This window comes from Nyctereutes procyonoides, unplaced genomic scaffold, assembly GCF_905146905.1.
Source record: "Nyctereutes procyonoides isolate TBG_1078 unplaced genomic scaffold, NYPRO_anot_genome, whole genome shotgun sequence".
Lineage (NCBI taxonomy): Eukaryota > Metazoa > Chordata > Mammalia > Carnivora > Canidae > Nyctereutes > Nyctereutes procyonoides.
Window position 1 is genome coordinate 74,460,635 of NW_026575146.1, and position 19,823 is coordinate 74,480,457.

At 57.5% G+C, this 19,823-nt stretch overlaps 1 protein-coding gene across 1 annotated transcript; it reads right to left on the reverse strand.

The window, feature by feature from the left end:
• Window positions 1-738: 738 nt before the first annotated feature.
• Window positions 739-19,182, reverse strand: EHD2 (EH domain containing 2). The gene is made up of 6 exons (XM_055311009.1): window positions 19,065-19,182; window positions 16,414-16,879; window positions 15,808-15,905; window positions 11,011-11,423; window positions 5,033-5,197; window positions 739-2,497 (listed from the first exon to the last, which is right to left on the reverse strand). The coding sequence occupies exons 2-6, from the start codon at window positions 16,815-16,817 to the stop codon at window positions 1,946-1,948; spliced, it is 1,632 nt and encodes a 543-aa protein (XP_055166984.1). The 5' UTR covers window positions 16,818-16,879; window positions 19,065-19,182; the 3' UTR covers window positions 739-1,945.
• Window positions 19,183-19,823: the final 641 nt, after the last annotated feature.

The window sequence follows — 19,823 nt, forward strand, 5'->3', positions numbered from 1 at the left end:
AGGGTGCTGGGAAGGCCAGGGGCCCCGGAGTCCTGGGCGCGCAGCCCGCGCGGGTCCCGAGTGCCCGCCAGGGGGCGCTGGGAGCGCGACAGTGGGAGGGCGCGCGTGGGCGGGAAGAGCGCGCGGCCAGCGTGTCCCGGGCACGGTGGGTGTGGCCTGGGCGTGTGGCGGGGGCTCAGCCCGCGGGGTCCCGTCCCCGCCCCCCTGCCCCCCTGCTCTCCTACCCCCCAGGGGTGAGCGCGCCAGCGCGCGCGTGCACACCTGGTGGTCTTCGCGGGCCGCGGCACTTCCCTTCCTGGGGCCCGCTTGTCCCCCGGGGGTACGTGTCGGGAGCGGCGTCCCAGGGGGTGCACGCCGGCGGGCAGGGCGGGGGCAGCGGGGCACGATGTGCCCGAGCTCGCGCGCGCACAGCCCCACGCCCCAGGGCTGGGTTCCCAGGCCCCCGCGGCGGGAGGCGGGAGGGAGGGATGTCCCGGAGGGAGGGCCCCAGAGTCACTTTTCTTCGGAAAATATGTCGGTCTGGCCCCCAGCCCGGACCTGAGTCATCAGGCCCCGCTGCATTGAGTCATGGCCCTCCACAACCCCCCCCCACCACCCCGCCCCTGGGACCTTCGAGGGGACCCCCGCCCCCGCCCCATCCCCCTGCCACCTCAAGTCCCGCCCAGGGCTCATCTTCGCAGGAGTCGAGAGCGATCCCTCCCCCAACCCATCCCATCCCAAGACAGCGTGACTCCCACGTGGAAAGAAGCCTTGGCTTTATTTGCTCTGTGGGAACTATGTTCGCTGTTCGGTTCACAGGCCCCTCCCGGGCATGGGGAGGTGGGGGTGGTGGTGATGGTGGGTGTGGGCATCCCGGCAGGCACCCTGGAGGAGGCGTCGTCCCGCCTAGGTCACCCTTCCCCATCTTTTCCGTGGGGTCTTCCATGGGGTCAAACACTAGGATGTGGTGAAGCCACAGAAAGGTGGGAGGGCAGGAGGAGAGGGCAGGGCTGTAGCACCAAGATCCCCCCCTCCCCACCCCCACTTGCACATCCCTGAAAAGGGGACTAAAATAAAGCCCTGAGGCCTTTGTAGGGGCTGACCGTAAGTGCTGATGGCAGAGAGCCTGTGCCCCATCAGTCTAGAATTCAGGCCACCAGCTGTGGGTAGCTTGGGGGGGAAGGGGGCAGGCAGGTGGGCCGAGGACAGAAATACCGCAAAGTGAGCCCAGTCTGGGAGAGGCAAGGAGGGAGGGGGCTTTTCTGTCTGCTGCGATTCCTTATTATAGAAAAGAGATGGGACCAGAACTAGGGAGAGGGGCTGCATGGGGTCCATGTGAGCAAGTAGGAGGTTGCAGCTCCCCTGGGAGCCCCCAGTGGTCCCAAGGCCTGAGGACATGATGGCGTGGAGGGGCAGGTGGTCCCTGCCTGGACGGGCAAGAAGTGTGTTTGTTATTTCAGCCAAGTGGCCACTGAACAAGGGGGAGAGGCCCGGGGTCCCGCCCAGAACTGGGGGGATCAGATTGGTTAGGGCCAGGTGTGTGACTGTGAGTGTAGGTGCTCTCTCCTGAGAATGTCAGCCCCCTGAGGGTAGATACACGGGTCTGTTTTGCTCTCGGCTGTGATCCCCAGTGCCCAGAACAAGCCCTGCACATCCAAACATAGTAGGTGCTCAATAAATACACGATTGGATTGATGCCTCTGTGTGTGTGTGTGTGTGTGTATGAATGTCAACATCGTGTGCCTAAGTGTACGTGAGGGTAGAGGTGCAAAGGCCAGCAGAGAAGCCTTGCCCCTCCCCTGGTCCCCACTGGTGGAGGCAGGTGGAGAGGCCTCCATCCTTACAGCTGAGAAGGCGGACAGGCAGGGTGCGTGCAGGCTGGGGTGAGGGTGTGCGTGCAGCCAGCTGGAGCTGGGGGAGCCACAGCAAGGCAAGTGGGAGGGGGGGCCGGCAGGCAGCAGCCGGCTCACTCTGCAGAGCCCTTGTGGCGCCGCTTGGAGGGCGGCACCAGGCGGCGGGGCAGGTTGGTGGGCAGCCCGTGGCCCTCGAGCTTGGCCTCGATGAGGTGGCTGGCCAGGGCGAACTCCTCGTCATCCAGCATGCCATCCCGGTCGACGTCACTCAGCTTCCAGATGCGCCCCAGCACCGAGTTGGGAAGCTTGGTGCCCACCATCCAGGTCTTGGCTTTGGTGCCGCTCAGCTTGCCGTCAGCCGGCGCCAGGTTGTAGAAGATCTCGTCGTATTTGGACTTGTCCTTGGTCACCACCCACTCGGCCTCGTCGTCCGAGCCCTCCTCGCCGTCCTCCAGGGCCTCGTCAGGCCCCCGCTCCACGAAGGGGCCCATGTGGGTGCCCTCGAAAGCGCCACCCTGCACGCCCACCTCCGTGCTCTCCAGCTCCTCCTGGCGCAGCAGAGGCATGAGCTTGGCGATGTCGTGCGTCAGCATCTCGTCCAGCGCCTCCAGCAGCTTTGGCTTCAGCGAGTGGAATTTGGTGAAGTCGTGAGCCATCAGCAGCTCCTGTTGGAGGGGAGGAAGAGAGGGGTGCACTGGGAAGTCAGGGGGCACCATCCTCAAGGCACCCCAGACCCGTGGGGGCTGCAAGACACTTGGGCGGCCCACTTGGTGGCAGGTCTTTCCAGAGAGGTGCAAAAGTATCAGAATATCTGCACAGGGGCACCTGGGGGGCTCAGTGGTTTGAGCGTCTGCCCGCTTCTCCCTCTGCCTACGTCTTTGCCTCTCTCTGTCTCTCATGAATAAATAAATAAAATCTTTAAAAAATATATCTGCACAGCCCATTCTACTTGGGCACCCACCGCTCAGAAGAGACTTGGGCAGCAGGGTCCCAGAGGCCCTCCCCCTGGGCCACGCGTGCCCCCAGAATCCCTGGACGATAGGGACCTCGGGGGGCCCTCTGATGACTTACAGCAGCAGCCGTTTGCCAGCTGGTGGAGACGGGTTTCAGTGTTCTGACATCGGCTGCAGCTCTGCCGAGCACACCGCTGGGTCTGCCCAGCCTCTTGGCACCCCAGCTGCACCCCCACCATTGTGCAAATCAAGGAAATTCCATTCTTACTACTGCTCCATTAACTGTCACCCCACTTCACAGAAATGACCAAGAGGCTCGCTGCCAGGTTTGGAGGTTAGGTTGGGGATGGCCAGATCATTAGGCGACCCTGGGACACGTGCGCGCACACACACACACATACACACACACACATGCCCGCCCCAGAAGTCATCTCTGTGCAAGAGCAGCTGTGGGGCTGGATTTACAGTCATGCTGCTGCTCCTGCGGCCGCTCCAAGTCACCCACGCCAGGAGAGTCCCAGCAAGACCGCTGTGTTTCATGGCACCACATTGATTTCCAGAGCCAAGGTGGAGAGGCCCCTGATCTGACATAAAGGGGAGGGGGTGGGGTCTGGACTCCAGTGCCAGCCTGCCCAGGTCCCAACCCCGTTCTGCCACTTTGGAGCTGTGTGTCCTCAGGCGAGCGACTTCACCTCTCCCGGCCTCAGTTTCCACACGTGTAAAACGGATCCATAGCATTGGTGCTCCCCTCACTTGGGGGTTGAAGGGGGTGGGAAGGGCTACATGAATTCATCTGGATGAAGTGTTCCAGAATTGTCAGCGTAATGTTAGCAGGTGCAGTTCAGCCTGGCCAGGTTCTCAACCAGCGGAGGTGTCACTCTTCCCTGGTGGACACCTGGCAAGATCTAGAGACGTTCCTGACCATCAGAGCTGGGGGTTGCTCCTGGCACCTCGAGGCCAGGCGGACGCAAACGTCCTGCAATGCACAGGACACCTCTGAGCAAGCTCGCTCTGCCCCCCGAATGTCAGCATCGCTGAGGGTGAGAGCCTTGGTCCAGCGCCAAGTCCGTGCCACACGCTGCCCGATGGGGCCACAGGCACCAGCCGACTCAGCCAGCGCCCCTGCGCCCACTGCCCAGCCGAAAACAGAGGCTCGGGCAAGGTGACTCGCCCAGACTCGTGGAGCTCGCAAGTGGCCCAAGCGAAATCCACTCTACAGTAGGTCCTCCGGGTTGTGGGTTAGAGACCATCTCAGACCCAAAAGTCACGGGCTCTGAGGACCAACCTGATGCAACCTTGAAACAGAGGCTCAGCCCGGGCTTGGGGGGGGGCGCTCCCCACCTCCACACCTGCGCTGGGACCTCTGTCCCCTTGTTTCTCCCGTCACCCCTGCCCTGCCCCCCCACTAGCTCTTCATTCACCCCGTTGCCACCGCACCCAGACCCAGTGCTTCCCCCCCCACTGGTTAACCCTAGACCTGGACGTGCAAGGGAGCCCCGCGATACCCATCTGTTACTTCTCTCTCAGCCCTGGCACTACATGGGAACCCCTGGGCACTACATGGGCACCCGGCTGCCTAGAGGGGAGGCTACATTTTCCAGTTTACGGCCAGCTGTGGCCACATTCTGGACGTCAGCGTACGTTGCACGCACGACTCTAGAATTGGCCTTTCCAATACGGGAGCTGCATGCGGTTATTGACATTTAAATCAGTTAAAATGAAATAAAAACCTACGATGTCAGTGTCGGTGGGGCTAGTGGCTACTGTACTGGACCACACAGCCCAGAACATTTCCATCCTGGTAGAAAGGACTATTGGACAGCACGGTTCTAGAAAGTGTCCTTCCAGAGAGAGACTGTGCCGGTAGCTTTCCCTCCCTTCTTCCTCACCCCTTCTTGCTGGCTGGAATGCAGACAAGATGGCTGGGGTCTCGCAGCCATTCTGTACCACTTGGGGACCTTTGGAAGTGGAGGCCAGCCATGGAGGAGAACCAAGACTGAAGGGGCTCTGCAAAGCACCATAGCAGCCCCGGACCACCTTCTAGGACTTTCGGAGAGAAACAAACTTCCATCCTTATTGAGCCACGGTTCCCTGGGGGTTTCTCTTCATTCCCTAGTCCTAATGCCTTCTTATGGAACCATTTGCAGGAGGTACTTTCCAGAACCTTCTGTTTTCAAGGCCCCTGCCCCGAAGCCTACAGGAGCTGAGCCCTTCCGCCTCCCACCTCCCTCCCGGGCGACCTCCCACCTGCATCTTCTGGCAATCGGGAAAGTCACCAGGAGATATGTGATGCTCCAGCTGAATCTTGGCGAAGATGACGGGCAACTTGAGGATCAGCTGCTTCTTCTTGTTCTCCTTCCCAAACACAGACGGCATCTCCTTCTTCAGGTAGCTGATGATGTAGGCGTGAACCTGCGGGAGGAGCGCGCTCACCTGAGTCTGCATCACTGCTCCCCGGGCCCCACACCCAGCGCTTCTGATTCACGGGGCCCAGAGTGGGGCCTGAGGATGTGCATTCTGACCCTTACAGGTGAGCTGCTGCTGCTGCTGCTGCTGCTGCAGCTGTCAGGGGCAGGAGGGCTCCTCCTCTCCTAGGCAGTGTCCCCCGCCCCCAAATCTATATACCAGCCCAGGCCTCTCTCCTGGAGCTGGGGATGCTGGTTGCCTCGTCCACATTCCTGGACAGCTCCGTTTTTTGACGCCCAGTGGAATTTGGGCCCAACCCCCAGAGCTGTGTCACTCCCAGCTGTGCCCATTGCTGGTGGCGGGGCAAGGGCAGGGGGAACCAGGGTGCAGGGTGTGGCACCCCCACTGCTCTGTTCCCAGTTGAAGCCAGGCTTCCAGAAACCTTGATTTGATTTTCCTTACTCCTCACCAGCCACATCCATCCATCAGTGAGTCCTTTGCCTTCTGCCTCTACATGTGTCCCCTCTGTTTTCACTTCTCTCTCCATCTTGGGTGCCACCCCCCCCCCAGGGCCAACTGTCAGCATCCCTCGCCTGGGGAGACAGTGCAGGCACCCCGCTGGTCTTCTGGCTTCTCTTGCCCTTACAATGCCTTCCCCAGGCAGCAGCAGCTGAAGAAGCCTTTTTGTCTTTTAGGAACAAACACCAGATCATGAGACACTGCTCCAAAGCCTCAGTTTGCTCTTATCCAAGTACAAAATTCCTACCACAGCTGACAAGTCCCTACAGCAGCAGTTTTCAAAGTGTGGTTGGGGGAACCCCCCGGGATTTCCCCCCCTCCCCAGCCCCTTTCAGAGATTCATACAATCAAAACTATTTTAATAACAATACTAAGATGCTATTTGTCTTTTGTGCTTTCATCTCCCCTGGGGACAGTGGAGTTTTTATTTTTATTTTATTTTTTTTTATATTTTATTTATTTATTCATGAGAGGCACAGACAGAGAGAGAGAGAGGCAGAGACACAGGCAGAGGGAGAAGCAGGATCCATGTAGGGATGCTGATGTGGGACTCGATCCCCGGACTCTGGCATCACGCCCTGAGCCAAAGGCAAACGCTCAACCACTGAGCCACCCAGGGATCCCCAACAGTAGAGTTTTTAAAGGCAACAAGCCGATAGGACACCTTCACCGATCAAATACAATAACAGATGTGCCAATCCAGAGGTCTCCTTGGAAGCCAGACATTAAAGAGACTTGCAAAAATGTAAAATAGAGCCATCGTCCTCTGTAATTAATATATATATATATATATTTTTTTTTGGTTTGGAGATGATTTTCATAAATTGTATGGGATTTGGGTTACCATACCATAGGCTTATTGTTATTTTTAAAAATGATCTTATAAAAAATGGCCTTGTAATATCTACTATCAATATTAATGTAAGCTATCATAACTCATCAATAACATTTAGAATAAATAAGTTATGTGAGTAACTTTGGATTATGTGAGTATTGTTGGATAAGCAATAGTACCAGATAAATATATTAAACATTTTCTCAGTTTTAGCTTCTAGTGTGGTCATTCAAACTCTTTGGGGGCATTCAGTCATTTTTAAGAGTGTCACGAGCTCCTGTGATGGAAGGTTTTGAGAACCACTGCTGTCTATGGTTTGGTTCCCAGTGTTTCATCCAACATCCTCTCCCCTCGGTGCCCCCTCAACTGTGCCAGCTTCCTCACCTGCCTTCCTTGTACAAGCATGCCAATCTTTTTCTGGCCACAGGGCCTTTTCACATGCCACTCTCTGCCTGCAACTCTGCCCTGATCTCCCCAAGGTGGCTCCTTCAGCTTCCTTTTGATCCTATCTCCTCACAGAGGCCATCCTATGAGAAGCAAGTGCCCCGACCACCACCATCCAATTACTTTTTACCGTCACTTTCCCACCCCCCACACTGTTTATTGTAACTCTTATTTTGTTTATCTGGTGGTTTACATATTCTGTCTCCTTCCATCAGAATATGAGCTCCAGGGGGGCTGGGACCTTATCTGTTCCTTCTGTCCTCAGCGCCGACACAACATACACAGAATGCACTCAAGAAATACTTGTGGAGGAAAGCAATCAACCTGGGAACCTTGGAGCCCCGATCTCTCAAGTTATCAAATAACAAACAAGGAGGGCGGAATAATGAATATTCGCATTTTTGGACTGGAAGTTCAGTAATTAACTGCATGTGCCTAAATAAAAATAGAATATATCTGGAAAAAGACACAAGAAACTCCTCCTTATGGGTTGCCTCGAGGGAAGGGGTCCTGCAAGCTGGTGGGGAGATCAGGGCTGGGAGGGAGCATGTTCGGCGGAGGTTAAATGCTTCACCATGAAATGGTCTTAAATGTTTGATGGAAAACACTCGTTTAAAAGCTCTGTTAATGAATCATAGGCTTAGAATGCTAAAAATTTTGGCGGCCCCTGAGTGGTTCTGAATCCTCATGTCTTCCCACCCCTACCGCTCTGGGCTCCTTGTTCAAGCCTGTTCCTGCCTCAGGCCCTTTGCACTTACTGTTCCCTCTGCCTGAGAGGGCCTCCCCCGGGCCTCCACTCTTTCCCTCCTTCAGGTCTCTGCTCAATATCACCTCCTCAGGGAGACTCTCCCTGACTTCCCTAAAACAGTCCCCTTGCCAATCTCCTTTCCTCTGCTTCATTTTCCTTCCTGATCCTTATCACATACAATACTGTATGATATTCTAGATCCATTTGTTTAATATTCACTTCCCCAGTAAAAAGTGATTCTACAAGAAAGAAAGAAAAAAAACATCTGGTTTGTTCTCTGCTGTATCCCCAGGACCCCAAGCAATGTGGATGCACGTTGTCGGGGCTCCGTAACTGTTTGTTGAGTGAACGGCACTGAGCCGCCTCAGAGAAGCTCGGTAAGAAGGTTCAGGGCAGCCTGACCTCATTGGCATCAGATCCTCCCGGGATCTTGGCCTCAAGTATCACAACACCGTGAAATCACCCCCTCTAGCAGCTATTACATCAACCAGAGGGCTGAACAGAGCCAGGTGACTCATCCACACCCTATATCGTACAGACGGGGAAACTGAGTCACCGAGGAGTAGTGGCCCAGAGTCCAGAAAGGCCCTGTACTTTGGGGGAGAGCCTACGGGGAGGTAAGTGGTGTGGACCGTTCGATGGCCAGACCAAGTGTGGCGGAGTCCCATGTGCGGAGTGAGTGGGTGCCCCGGAGCGGGGAGGGGGGCAGCGGGGTTCCGTCGCGGTGGGCCCGGTGTGCGGGGCTCTGGGGATGAATCCGCGGGAGGAGGGGGAAGGAACGGTCCGCGGGTCCCAGGGGCCAAAGGGACAGGGGTGGGGTCAGGGTGGTGGGCGGGGCCTGCGAGCGCGGGCCAATGGGGCGAGGGGGCGGGGCCCAGCGCGGCTCCCGGGGGACCCAGAAGAGGGAAGGCGGGAGGGCGCTGATGGCTTTTCCAGAGAGGAAGCGGGGGAAGGTGCCAGGAAGAGATAAGGTGGGAGGGCGGGCTGGGCCGGGGCGCGGGTCCCGGACTCCGGGGTTTGTCCGCGTTTCCGGAGCCGCCTCCTGCCCAGGCGGGGGCACCAGGTGTCCGGGCCGACCCCGCCCACTTGTCCCAGGGCCCTGGGCCTCCGCTCCCGCCGCCGCCGTCTGCGTCCCCGAGGGGGGCCCCGGGGCCGGGGGTCAGTGGGGGGGGTGTCGGGGGTCCGTGGGGGATCCTGGGGTCGGGGGTCCGAGGGGCGTCTGGGGCCGGGGGTCCGTGCGGGGCCTGGGGCCGGGGGGTCGGAGGGGGGAGCCTGGGGCTGGGGGTCCAAGGGGGGCGCCTGGGGCCGGGGGTCCGTGCGGGGTCCCGGGGGAGCGAGGGCGAGCCGGGGGTCCTTTCGGGGGGAGGACTGAGAAAGTCCAGGAGGAAACCAGAGAGGGAGAGAGAGAAAGGAGGGAGAGAGACAGAAGGAGGGAGGAGAGAGGAGGAGCACGAAAGGGAGGAGTAAGAGGGAGAGGTGGCCGCTGGAAAGAGGTAGAAGGGAGGAGAAACACAGGGAGACACAGAGACAGCCCAGAGCCCGGGGGGAGGAGGGAAAGGTGGATTCCCAGGCTGAGCAGACCGCTGGGCCGCTCCCTCCTGAGGATTCCTGGGGGGGGGGGCCTGACTCACCCCCTCTCCACTGCTCCTTAAACCGACATCTCAGCTCCTCCACCCTCCATAACCTCCTCGGCCTCCCTGCCTGCCCAGCTTCCTGCCCCACCTCCACCCTGGCAGCCGCCCCCATGAATGTTCCATTTGGCCTCCAAAATCGCTCTCAAACCAGTGCTCTCCTTCCCCTCCCCAAGGCCCTGTGCTGCGGATCCAGGCTCCTCCTTGTGCCTCGGTCCCCAGCCTCCTCCCTGGGCTCTGGCCCCAGTCTAACCACCCTCCAATCCACCCACCAGAAGGCACCGAGTATGACGCTGTCCCTCCTCTGCTCCCAACTCTTCCATGGCTCCCCAGTGCCCTTGGGACAAAGCTCAGGTTCCAGGCCACAGCCCTGCAGGAGTCTGACGCCCACCCACCTTGCCAGCCTCAGGTTCAGTTACTTGCATTGTCTACACCGGGTTCAACACCGACATTTCCCCCCTCTTCCTTGAACAGGCCACGTTCTCATCTCTGGTCCACGCGCTTGCTGGTCCCAGTGTCTAAGAATTCCTTCCTCTCCTCTTCCTCCTCCTCCAGTTTGCAGCTCAGATGCCCTCTCCTCCAAGAAGCCCTCCATCCTCATTCCCCCTGGGCTCCCCAGTGCCTGCCCTGACCATGCTGGGTCATCACTGTCTGAGTCGGGTCTGTCTCCTCCCACCTGCCTTTGGTCACTGCTGTGTCCTCGGTGCCGCCCAACACAGGGTCAGGCACAGAGATTTGGTTGCACGAGAGGGTTTGTTCAATGCCATTTGTTCAATAAAGATTCACTGAGCCCCAACTCTGTTTTGGGTGCTGGGGAGACAGCAGCGGGAATGCTATGAAGGAAACCACAAGGATAAAGGCAGGCTCACCTGATGGGAGCAGGGAGTTCGAGTCCTACAAAGGGAGGGCAGACAGGGAAGCCTTCCTGGGCATGTTGAGCAAAGACCTGAAGGAGGTGAGGGGCGAGCCGAGTGGGAGCGGGGCGAGGAAGGGCGGTTTCCAGGAAGAGGGAATAGTATGTGCAAAGGCCCTGAGGTAGAGGTGAGGAGGCCGGCGTGAAGTGCAATGCATGGTGGGAAAGGGAGCAGAAGAGGACAGAGGGGAAAAGTAGCACAGAGTAATGGGGGAATGGAAGGGCCGTGGACCACAGTGAGGGCTTGGGTTCTGCTGAGTACGTGGGAGTCCCTGGTGGCTGGTGCATGGAGGGTGCCATGATCCGTGTGGCTGGTGGCGGGGCGTGGGTGAAAGGATGACAGGACACAGAAGAGACAGAGTGATGTGGAAATAGAATGATAGATGCGTAGCCTAGGGGTGACTCCAGGCCATTCTGGTCCCTCACTCACCCTGCACCAGCATGACCCCGCCTGGATGACTCTCTTAGAGCAGAGGGCCCCTAAGTGAGCCCCAGAGAACTAGATGGGGTGGGATGAGATGGGATGCAGGGCAAGGGCTGCTCTGCTGGGTGCGTTCCAGTGCTGCTCTCCATCCCCAGAGCTGTTCCCCCATCCCCAGTGCTGCTCCTTCATCCCCAGTGCTTCTCCCCCATCCCCAGTGCTGCTGCCCCATCCCCAGCACTGCTCCCCTGTCCCAAGAGCTGCTCCCACATCCCCAGAGCTTTTCTCTCATCCCCAGAGCTGCTTACCCGCACCAGCCGTGCCCTCTTCACCAGGTCGTTGAGCTTGCGCAGGGCCGCGTGGCGTGGCAGGCCCTGGATGTCGCGGAAGAGGTCCTGTTCCTCCAGCTCAAAGAGGCGTCGGTTGTCCGGCACCAGGAGGGGTTGGGACCAGAAGGAGCCGATGTAGACGCGCAGCACCTCGGGTGTGCCCACCACCTTGCCCAGTGCCCACATGAGCGCCCCGTAGACACGCATCAGCTGCTGGGTCTCCACCATGTCCGCCTTGTTGAGCACCACGCGGATCTTGTCCTCGTGGCCCCGCAGGGCGCCGATGGCCTCCGAGAACTCGTCGGAGATCTCCAGCTTGTGCGCGTCAAAGAGCAGGATGATGAGGTCCACGCGCTCCGCAAACCAGCGCAGCACCGCCGGGAAGTCGTAGCCTGGGGGTACGCAGTGGAAGTGGGTACGAAGGGCAGAGGTCAGTCTCCCCCTCCCTCCAGCCTTTCAGAAGCACCCATTCCTTTGGATTGACATCGGACTGTACGGGTGGTCAGGTTATTAACTTTCAAAACCCTTCTCCGGGGGATCCCTGGGTGGCGCAGCGGTTTGGTGCCTGCCTTTGGCCCAGGGCACGATCCTGGCGACCTGGGATCGAATCCCACATCGGGCTCCCGATGCATGGAGCCTGCTTCTCTCTCCGCCCCCCCTCTCTGTGACTATCATAAATAAATAAAAAAAATAAAAATAAAAAACAAAACCCTTCTCGGGGCACCATAGCCAAGGCCCCAAGAGTGTCCCCCTGGCTCTGGCCCCCCAGGCACCAGAATTACCCCATCACTCTGGCCCCTGGCCCTCAGGGCTATCATTTGCCCCCGTTTCATTCATTCTTTAAGCAGATACTAGTGGTGTGCACTGGTCCAGATGCACAGGTTGTTAAAACACTGAAGTATTTCTTAACAGACTCTGCGCTTCTATGAACCCCCCAGCCTCCCAAGTGCCTCCATCACCCCAGTCCCTCCCTAGGACTTTGGATCTCCTGGCCATCCAGCAACTAAAGAGTTCACGTTGGCTCTGGCTCTACTGTCGCCAGAGCAGATGGTAAATATTTTGAATTTATTTGACAATATTTACAGAGAGTCTTCTGTGGGCCAGGCCCTATCCCGGGTACCACGCATTACCACAGACAACACGGAGACAAGTCCTGGCCTTGGTGGAGCACCTGTCTCAACAAATGGCTCCCATCTTCCTTCCTTCTTTCCTTCCTTCCTTCCTTCCTTCCTTCCTTGTTCATTCATTAGTTTACACTGTTCATTGGTTTGTTTGTTTTTTAAGATTTTATTTATTCATGAAAGACACAGAAAGAGAGACAGAGACATAGGCAGAGGGAAATACAGGCTCCCTGTGGGGAGCCTGATAAGGTACTTGATCCCAGAACCCTGAGATCATGCCCCCAGCCAAAGGCAGACGCTCAACCACTGAACCACCCAGGTGCCCCCACCATTCACTCTGTTGCCGTTCACTCATGCACCCAGTGAGTGGTGCTCAGGAGAGCAGAGAAGAGCCATGGGAACACTCCGCCTTGGCGGGTCAGGAAGTTCTGGGTTTGAATCCCGCCTCTGCCTCCCCCCACAGCTATGTGACCTTAAACAAGTAGGAAACCTCTCTGATTGTTTCCTCTCCTGTAAAATGGAAGTCATCACAAGAATGTGACTTGTAGGACTGTTGTGGAGATTAAAAAAAGATAAATGAGCTCATATATCATATACAAAAAGAGCCTATTTACAAAACCATGCCTGTTTAAAATGGGTGAGCTTGGGACACCTGGGTGGCTCAGTAGTTGACTGTCTGCCTTCGGCCCAAGGTGTGATCCCGGGTCCTGGGATCTAGTCCCACATCAGGCTCCCCGCAGGGACGTGCTTCTCCCTCTGCCTGTGTCTCTGCCTCTCTCTGTGTGTCTCTCATGAATAAGCAAATAAAATCGTAAAAAAAAAAATGGGTGAGCTTTAGGCATGTAAATGATGCCTCAATGAAACTGCTAGAACAGAGGCACCCGGATGGCACAGCTCAGTCAGTTAAGCGCCCAACTCTTGGTTACCCAGGTCACGATCTCAGGGTTGTGGGATCGAGCCCTGCATCAGGCTCAGCTCAGTGTGGAGTCTGCTTGAGATTTTCTTCCTCCCTCTCTGCCCCCTCCCATAAACAAACAAACAAACAAACAAACAAACAAAAATCTTTAAAAAATAAACCGTTAAAACAAACAGACACAGTCTGAGAACACAGTAAGCACACTCAACAAGTATCAGTTATGACGCATGCGAGGCACGGTGGGGGGCCCCCAGGGAAGCACCCCCAGGGCACTCCCAGTCCTGTTCTCATTTGGCCCAGAGTCCACGGAGGACACAAACCCAGACCCCCAGACTGGTCAGGCCAGGGTCAGGGAACCCGGAGAGCTTTCGGAGCCCAGTGCAGGGGCACCTGACCTGGCCTGGGAGGGGTTTGGGGAGGGCTTCTCAGAACAGGGTCGGGGGACACGGTGGTGACCTGGGGAACGAGGAGTTAGCTGGCAGGGCAGGGAGCCATGGCTGACTCACCCGATGACCTCACTGCATGCTCTCCCTGATTCAGCTAGTTGAATCTTCAAAACAGCCTCAGGAGGCAGGCACTTTCACAAGCCCCCATTTTCCAGAAGAGGAAACTGAGGCACACACAGGTTGAGAGATTTACTCAAGACACACAGTTAGGTGGCCCGGAGCAGGAGCCTACATGGGTCTCTATGCTCCACTGAAGAGTGGGTGTTGGGCAAAGGCGGCTAAGACGGAGCCGGCTCCTAGTGGCCCTTGGGGACTGGCTGGTGGGGGGGACACTGCGGGGAGGAGGGGCCAGGTAACCAGAGGGATGGCAGCTGGGGCTCCTGGGGCTCCCTCCCTCCCCAGTGTCTACACACACACACACACACACACACACACACACACACAGGCCAGGATTTGGAAAGTGTGTCTCACTCTGCGGGGCGGGAGGAAGGGCGGGAGGTTGAGTCAGCGTGGGAATGAGAGACGTGGCAGGGAGGGCCCCCGGGGTGCGGGGTGCATGGCTCTGGCACTCCCCAGGCACACAGTGGTCCGCACATCCAGAGAGCCTAATGTGTGCGCACACTGAAGTGCTTTGCGGGTTTTGACATTTAATTTTAACCCTTGGTGCCACCTATGAGGCTGATACTATTATTATTCCCATTTTACAGATGAGGAGACCAAGACCAGGAGAGACTAGCGCCTCGTCCAGGGTCCACCTTGGAGACGGCAAGTAGCAGAGTCCAGAGCTGAACCCCGCCAGAGGCTCCACTACGCTACAGTCACACACAAGTATGTTCACAGATTTTACACACAGAGGCAGCCAGCCACGCATCCCGGCAATGCACACACACATGCACACACATCTGGACACAATCACAGCCACAGGCTACAAGATACGGACTCCCAGACACACCCTCTCTCTCACACACACCCACTTGTACACACAAAGACACAACTATATACAGAGATAGAATCAGACACAGCCACACGCAATCCAACAAAATCCCCTGAGTCCTATGCAGTCCTCTACAGCCACACAAAGTCACAATCATGGCCCTGACACACAGAGACACACAGACACACAATCGCAGTGTCACACCCACAATTACACTCTGGGACACGTGCTAAATCGCCCACAGTTCCACACACATTCGGGCACATTTCACAGCACAGTCGCACAGAGACACAGTCATACACAACCCCACAAAGTCCCCCAAGGGCCCCACAGTCCTTCAGAGCCATACAAAGTCACATCCAGCTACAGTCAGAGGCATAGACTCCCAGACACACACTACACACAGACCAACGGACTCTCCTCTGCTTCCTCTACCCACCCGGCCAGGGAAGGAGACCTTGTTCTCTACTCTCTCCTCCTCCCCACAACTTTGGCCCCCACCCGGCACCCCTCCTGCTCTCCTGGTGGAGGCGGAGCCCCAGGAACTCCCAGGCTGCCCCCCTGCCTCCCCCCTCAGGCTGGCAGCTCGCCCTCCTCCGATGGTTTCTGCAGCTGCCCCCTGCCTGTCTCCCAGGGGGATGTGCGCCTGCTGGGCAGTGGCCAGGGACACCGTCACCCTCCACGCTCTGGCCCTGCCTGGCGGCCCCACCTCCCCTCCCCTCTGCCCCACAATGCAGCCTCCTTTGCCCCAGTCTCTGCGCCCCCGCCCCACTCCCAAGGCCAGACTGGGTGCGGGACAGAAACTGTGGGGTGGCGGGGGCTGCAGATGCTGAGCGGCTGCGCAGGGGTGGGGGCCGGCTCCCCCAGAGGCCCCCCGCTGGAATTCACCCCCCTCACCGCTCCCCCTGCACAGCTGTTTATAAATTCCAGGCTGGGCCTTGGCCGGCACCCAGACTCCCCCCTCCCAACTCCTGCTCAGCCCCATCTGCGACCCAGAGGTGGAGTCAGGCCCAGGCCCAGGGCCTCCCTGCCTGGCTTTGGCCTCCTCTCTGGGTCCCCAGCGTCTCCATGAGGCTGCCTGCCCTCAGAATCTGTCTCTGACTTCCCGTGTCACCCTGTTTCTCTAGATCTCTCCCTCCACATCGTCCAGACCGGCCCAGACATGGAGCTGCAGCCTGCTGGCACGTGTTCATGCACACACCTCCCCTTGCCTGCAGCCTGTGTAGACATGGAGCAATCACAGCCTTCCACCATCTCCCTTCTGCTACCCCGCCAGCTCGGGGCCAGCTGACACAGGCCCAAGTCCTTGCAAAGACCCAGTCGTTCCTCCCTCAGACCCAGGAGTCTGGCCCCACTCACCCCGGCTCACTCTCTGTTTGGCGCCCGACAGGATGCCCGGCGTGTCGATGATGCTAATGCTCTCCAGGACCTGATTGGGGAGCTGGGCACACATGAACCTGAGCCGGAGGAGAAGGCAGGGGTCAACGCGGGGAGGCCAGGAGGGGAGCACACATTAGAAGGGAAACCAGATCCACAGAGGTGGATCAGGTACAGAGAAGCACGGGATCTTGAAAGATCAGAACAGAGAATAATAACTATTAAAAAAAAAAAAAACAACAACAACACAACTCAGAGCTGATGTTTACTGAGCACTTACTTTGTGCCAGGTGCCATTCTAAGCACTTTATACATGAGTGCGGACTATGGTTATCTCCATTTTCCAGATGAGGATAAAAGAGGCACAGAGAGGTTAGGTCATTTGCCCCAGGCCCTCCACGTGGAAAGGAGCTGGACCCAGGCAAGCTGGCTTCACTGCTCCCCTAGAGGAGACCAGAGAGCAGAGGCAGGAAGTAGAAGGATCAGGAAGAGAAGGGAATTGGAGCTGAAAAGGAAGAAACACAGGCAGGGAGGGATGCAGGCAGGCAGGGGACAGGAAGATGCACCCCTGCCTCTCAGGCTGCGCACCTGTTGAGGAAGGTGTTCCCGAAAGGGTTGAGCTTGCGGAAAGGCTTGTCCGGGTCAACGACCAGGGCGTTGCCTGGCACGGTGCCCTCGGTGTCCCCATGCATGACGGCCACGAAGCAGTCGGTGGTGGGCTCGGGCCCCACGCGGGAGCCTGGCACTTCCTGCTCCAGCAGGTACTGGATGAAGCTGGTCTTGCCTGTGCTGTACTGGCCTGCCACCAGGACCATGGGCTTGCCGTCGAAGTCGGCATCCTCCAGGGCCGGCGAGTGGAAGGCGCCGAATCGGTAGTGCTCCTCGAGAGGCAGCAGCTTGGTGCGGTACAGCTCCTTGAGGGACGAGGTGACCGTGCGGATGGCCTCAGGCTGCTGGCCCCGTGCCCCGCCCCGCTTCAGCCAGCTGAACATGGTGGCTGCACACTGTCCACTGGGCTCTGGGCTCACGACGGAGACGTGCAGGGGAGAGCTGCCTGCAAGAGGACGGCAGGGTGTTGATGGGGGTGCTGCCTGGCAGAGGAGGAGAAGGACAAGGAAGGGAGCCGGAAGGTGCAACAGGTGGAGGAGGCTGGATTGGTAGAGGGGGAGCAGCAGAGAGCCCTGGAGGGCAGGAGGTGACGGTTCATGGAGGAGGAAGGTGATTATTCCAGAGGGAGGAAGAGAAAGAGATTAACGGTGGGATGATTGAAGAAGCAGGACTGATGGTGGGAGACCAAGGGATGGACAAGGGGAAGGATATAGTAGCTGCCTCGAAGAAATGTATTCCTTCACTGGTTCATTCTTTCCTTCCTCCCTCCCCCTCTGCTATCATTTCACACATTTTCACTAAAATCACCTCATGTGTCAGGCACTATGGATCCAGAAATAGGCCTGAGACTGGCTCCCTACCCACTCAAGGCCCCCATTGATGAGGGGACCTGGCACCAAGCAGTGATGCCTGGGAAATGCCGGGCAGTGGACTTGTGGGCACAAGATGGGGACATAGTGAGCTGACCACAGGGTTAGCAAACTCTGAGCTGAACGGCTCCCCTCCATGCACAATAGGGATACCGTGCAAGACGGGCAGGGAGGATGGTGTGTGCTGAGGCCCAGAGCTGTGAAATGCATGGAGGGATAGCTGGACACAGGAGGGCTGAGAAATAAGGCTGAGGAGTTGCCTGGGTGCACCCAGGTCATGAGGGGCCTCAAGCGATCACAAGAGTAATAACATTTATGATCACTGCATGCCAGACACTGCTCTAACTCATCTAATCTTCATAACAACATTGTAAGGTAGGACAATTTATTCCCACATTTCTGACTCACAAGGGGGTTCAGGAAGATAGCAATAACTTATCCAAGATCACTCAGAAAGCGCTCAGTCTGGGATTCCAGGCAACCTGACCTTGGAACCTGTGCTCCTATTACACGTCTGATTTGTTTTTTTTAAAGATTTTATTTATTTATTTATTTATTTATTTATGAGAGACACACAGAGAGAGGTGGAGACATAGGCAGAGGGAGAAGCAGGCTCCCTGTGGGGAGCCCAATGTGGGACTCAATCCTAGGACCCTGGGATCACACCCTGAACCAAAGGCAGACGCTCAACCGCTGAGCCACCCAGGTGCCCCCAGAGGTCTGATTTAGGAAGAGAGAATTACCAACCCAGCAACAATGGGCACCCCCAGCACCTAGACTGTGTTCTCTATATTCCCTTACTATCTTTTCATTCTCTGTAGGATCTGTAGTGATGTCCCCTCTTTCCTTCTTGATAGCAGTCATTTGTGTCTTTTCTTTTCCTCCTTGATCACTCTAAGCAGATTCTTATAATTTTACTGATCTTTTCACAGAGCCAGCTTTTGGCCAGATTGGAGCCTCCAAATACCATTCTCCATTAAAAAGCAAATAAACAAGGAAAAACTAGGGCTTCTTGGAGAAATGGTTGATTCCAGGACTGGAGCAGGGGAAGAACAAGTGAGCCTGGATCAGGTAGTGGGAAGGTGCTCAAAGATGGACGGGGCATGTCACAGGGACACAGGGACCAGCCTGCAGGAGCTCCCACTTGCCAAAGATGGGACAGATTTGAGCATTAAAATTAACTGCAAATCAAAACTGCTAAGATCCATAAAATCACAACGCTATTAAAGGAAAATAAATAAGTAAATAAATAAATAAATAAGAACAAGGGCAGAGGGGAAAGAGTGCTGGATAGGTGAAGGAGAGACAGGAGCTGGGAATTGGGATGTTGGCAGAGAGAGGGGACCCTGGGCGGGGGTCCTGGGCCGGGAGGAGTCTGAGGGACATTGTAGGGGTAGCTGGACTGGCCAGCGGGTTGGTGATGCAGGAGAGAAATTCTTTAGTGGGAGGAGGGGCCAAATGGGACAGAGGTGGGTGACGGAGACTCCAAGGAGGGGATCTCTCCTGGCTGGGAGGATGGGGAGGCCCCTGGGAGTGGGGGGCCACTGAGCACGGTGGGAAGGATCCAGGGGGGCAGGGGCACTGTTAGGGACTGGAAGGAGCGGGAGGGAGCTGGGGCGGCGGTACTGGCGACACCGTTACACACTGCGGGTGGGGTGGGGGCTGAAGGTCTGCGCGGCAGGGGAATAACCAGGCTCCGAGGCTCCGCGAGCGAGGTGCGGGGGGTGTTGGGAGGCGACAGCTGCGGCCGGGGCCACTCACCGAGGGGGCGCGCGGGGGGCTGCACCGGGCGGCGGGCTGCACGGGGGTCCCGCGGGGATCCGGGCCGCGGAGCGGCCTGTGCGCGAGGTCCCGTCCGGAGCCGTCTGAGCCGGGTGGGGCCCGGAGCCCGGAGGAGGGAAGGGAGGGGCGGGGGGGGGCGGGACCTGGCGCCCCCCCTCCCCAAAGCGGGAGCCCGGCCTCTGGCGCCCCCTGGTGGGCAGCGGCAGGGCGGCTTCTCGGGATGGCTGAGAGCCGGGCTTCGGATCCTGGGATCGGACCCTGGGCCACTCGCTTCCCTATCTCCGTCCCTCCTCGTCGCGTGGGAGTGCTATTATTATTATTATTATTATTATTATTATTATTTTATTATATCAGTATGAGTACAACCATCAACAGCAGCAGCAATAACAATGATGATTTTAAGACTTAGGTCATGAAATTCCTCTTCTCACAACCTGTCCTGGCTCCTCTCTGGAGAACGCAAAGTAAAAGCCAAAGCCCCCCGCGGCCCCCCTCCCTCCCTCCTCCTCGTGGCTCCCTCCGCTCCAGCCCCACTGGCTTCCCTGCGGTTCCTCAAGCGCACCCACCGCCCTCCAGACCCTCAGGGCCTTTGCACTTGCTGTTCCCTCCACCTGAACCGCTCTTCCCTCCCTTCATTCACACCTGCTCAAACGTCACCTCCTCAGAGAAGCCCTCCCTCATCTCCCTATTAAGGCAGCCCCCACTATCTATCCCTGATGACTGCTTTATTTTTCTCCA

Bases quoted from the DNA above. Each gene is read 5' to 3' on its own strand.
- EHD2 (XM_055311009.1), bottom strand. From the start codon at position 16,817: ATGTTCAGCTGGCTGAAGCGGGGCGGGGCACGGGGCCAGCAGCCTGAG. The intron at 5,198-11,010 runs GTAAGCAGCTCT...CTCCTCCCGCAG, and splicing joins AGAGGGCACGGCTGGTGCGG to GTTCACGCCTACATCATCAG. The intron at 2,498-5,032 runs GTGGGAGGTCGC...CCCCTCCAACAG, and splicing joins CCGATTGCCAGAAGATGCAG to GAGCTGCTGATGGCTCACGA.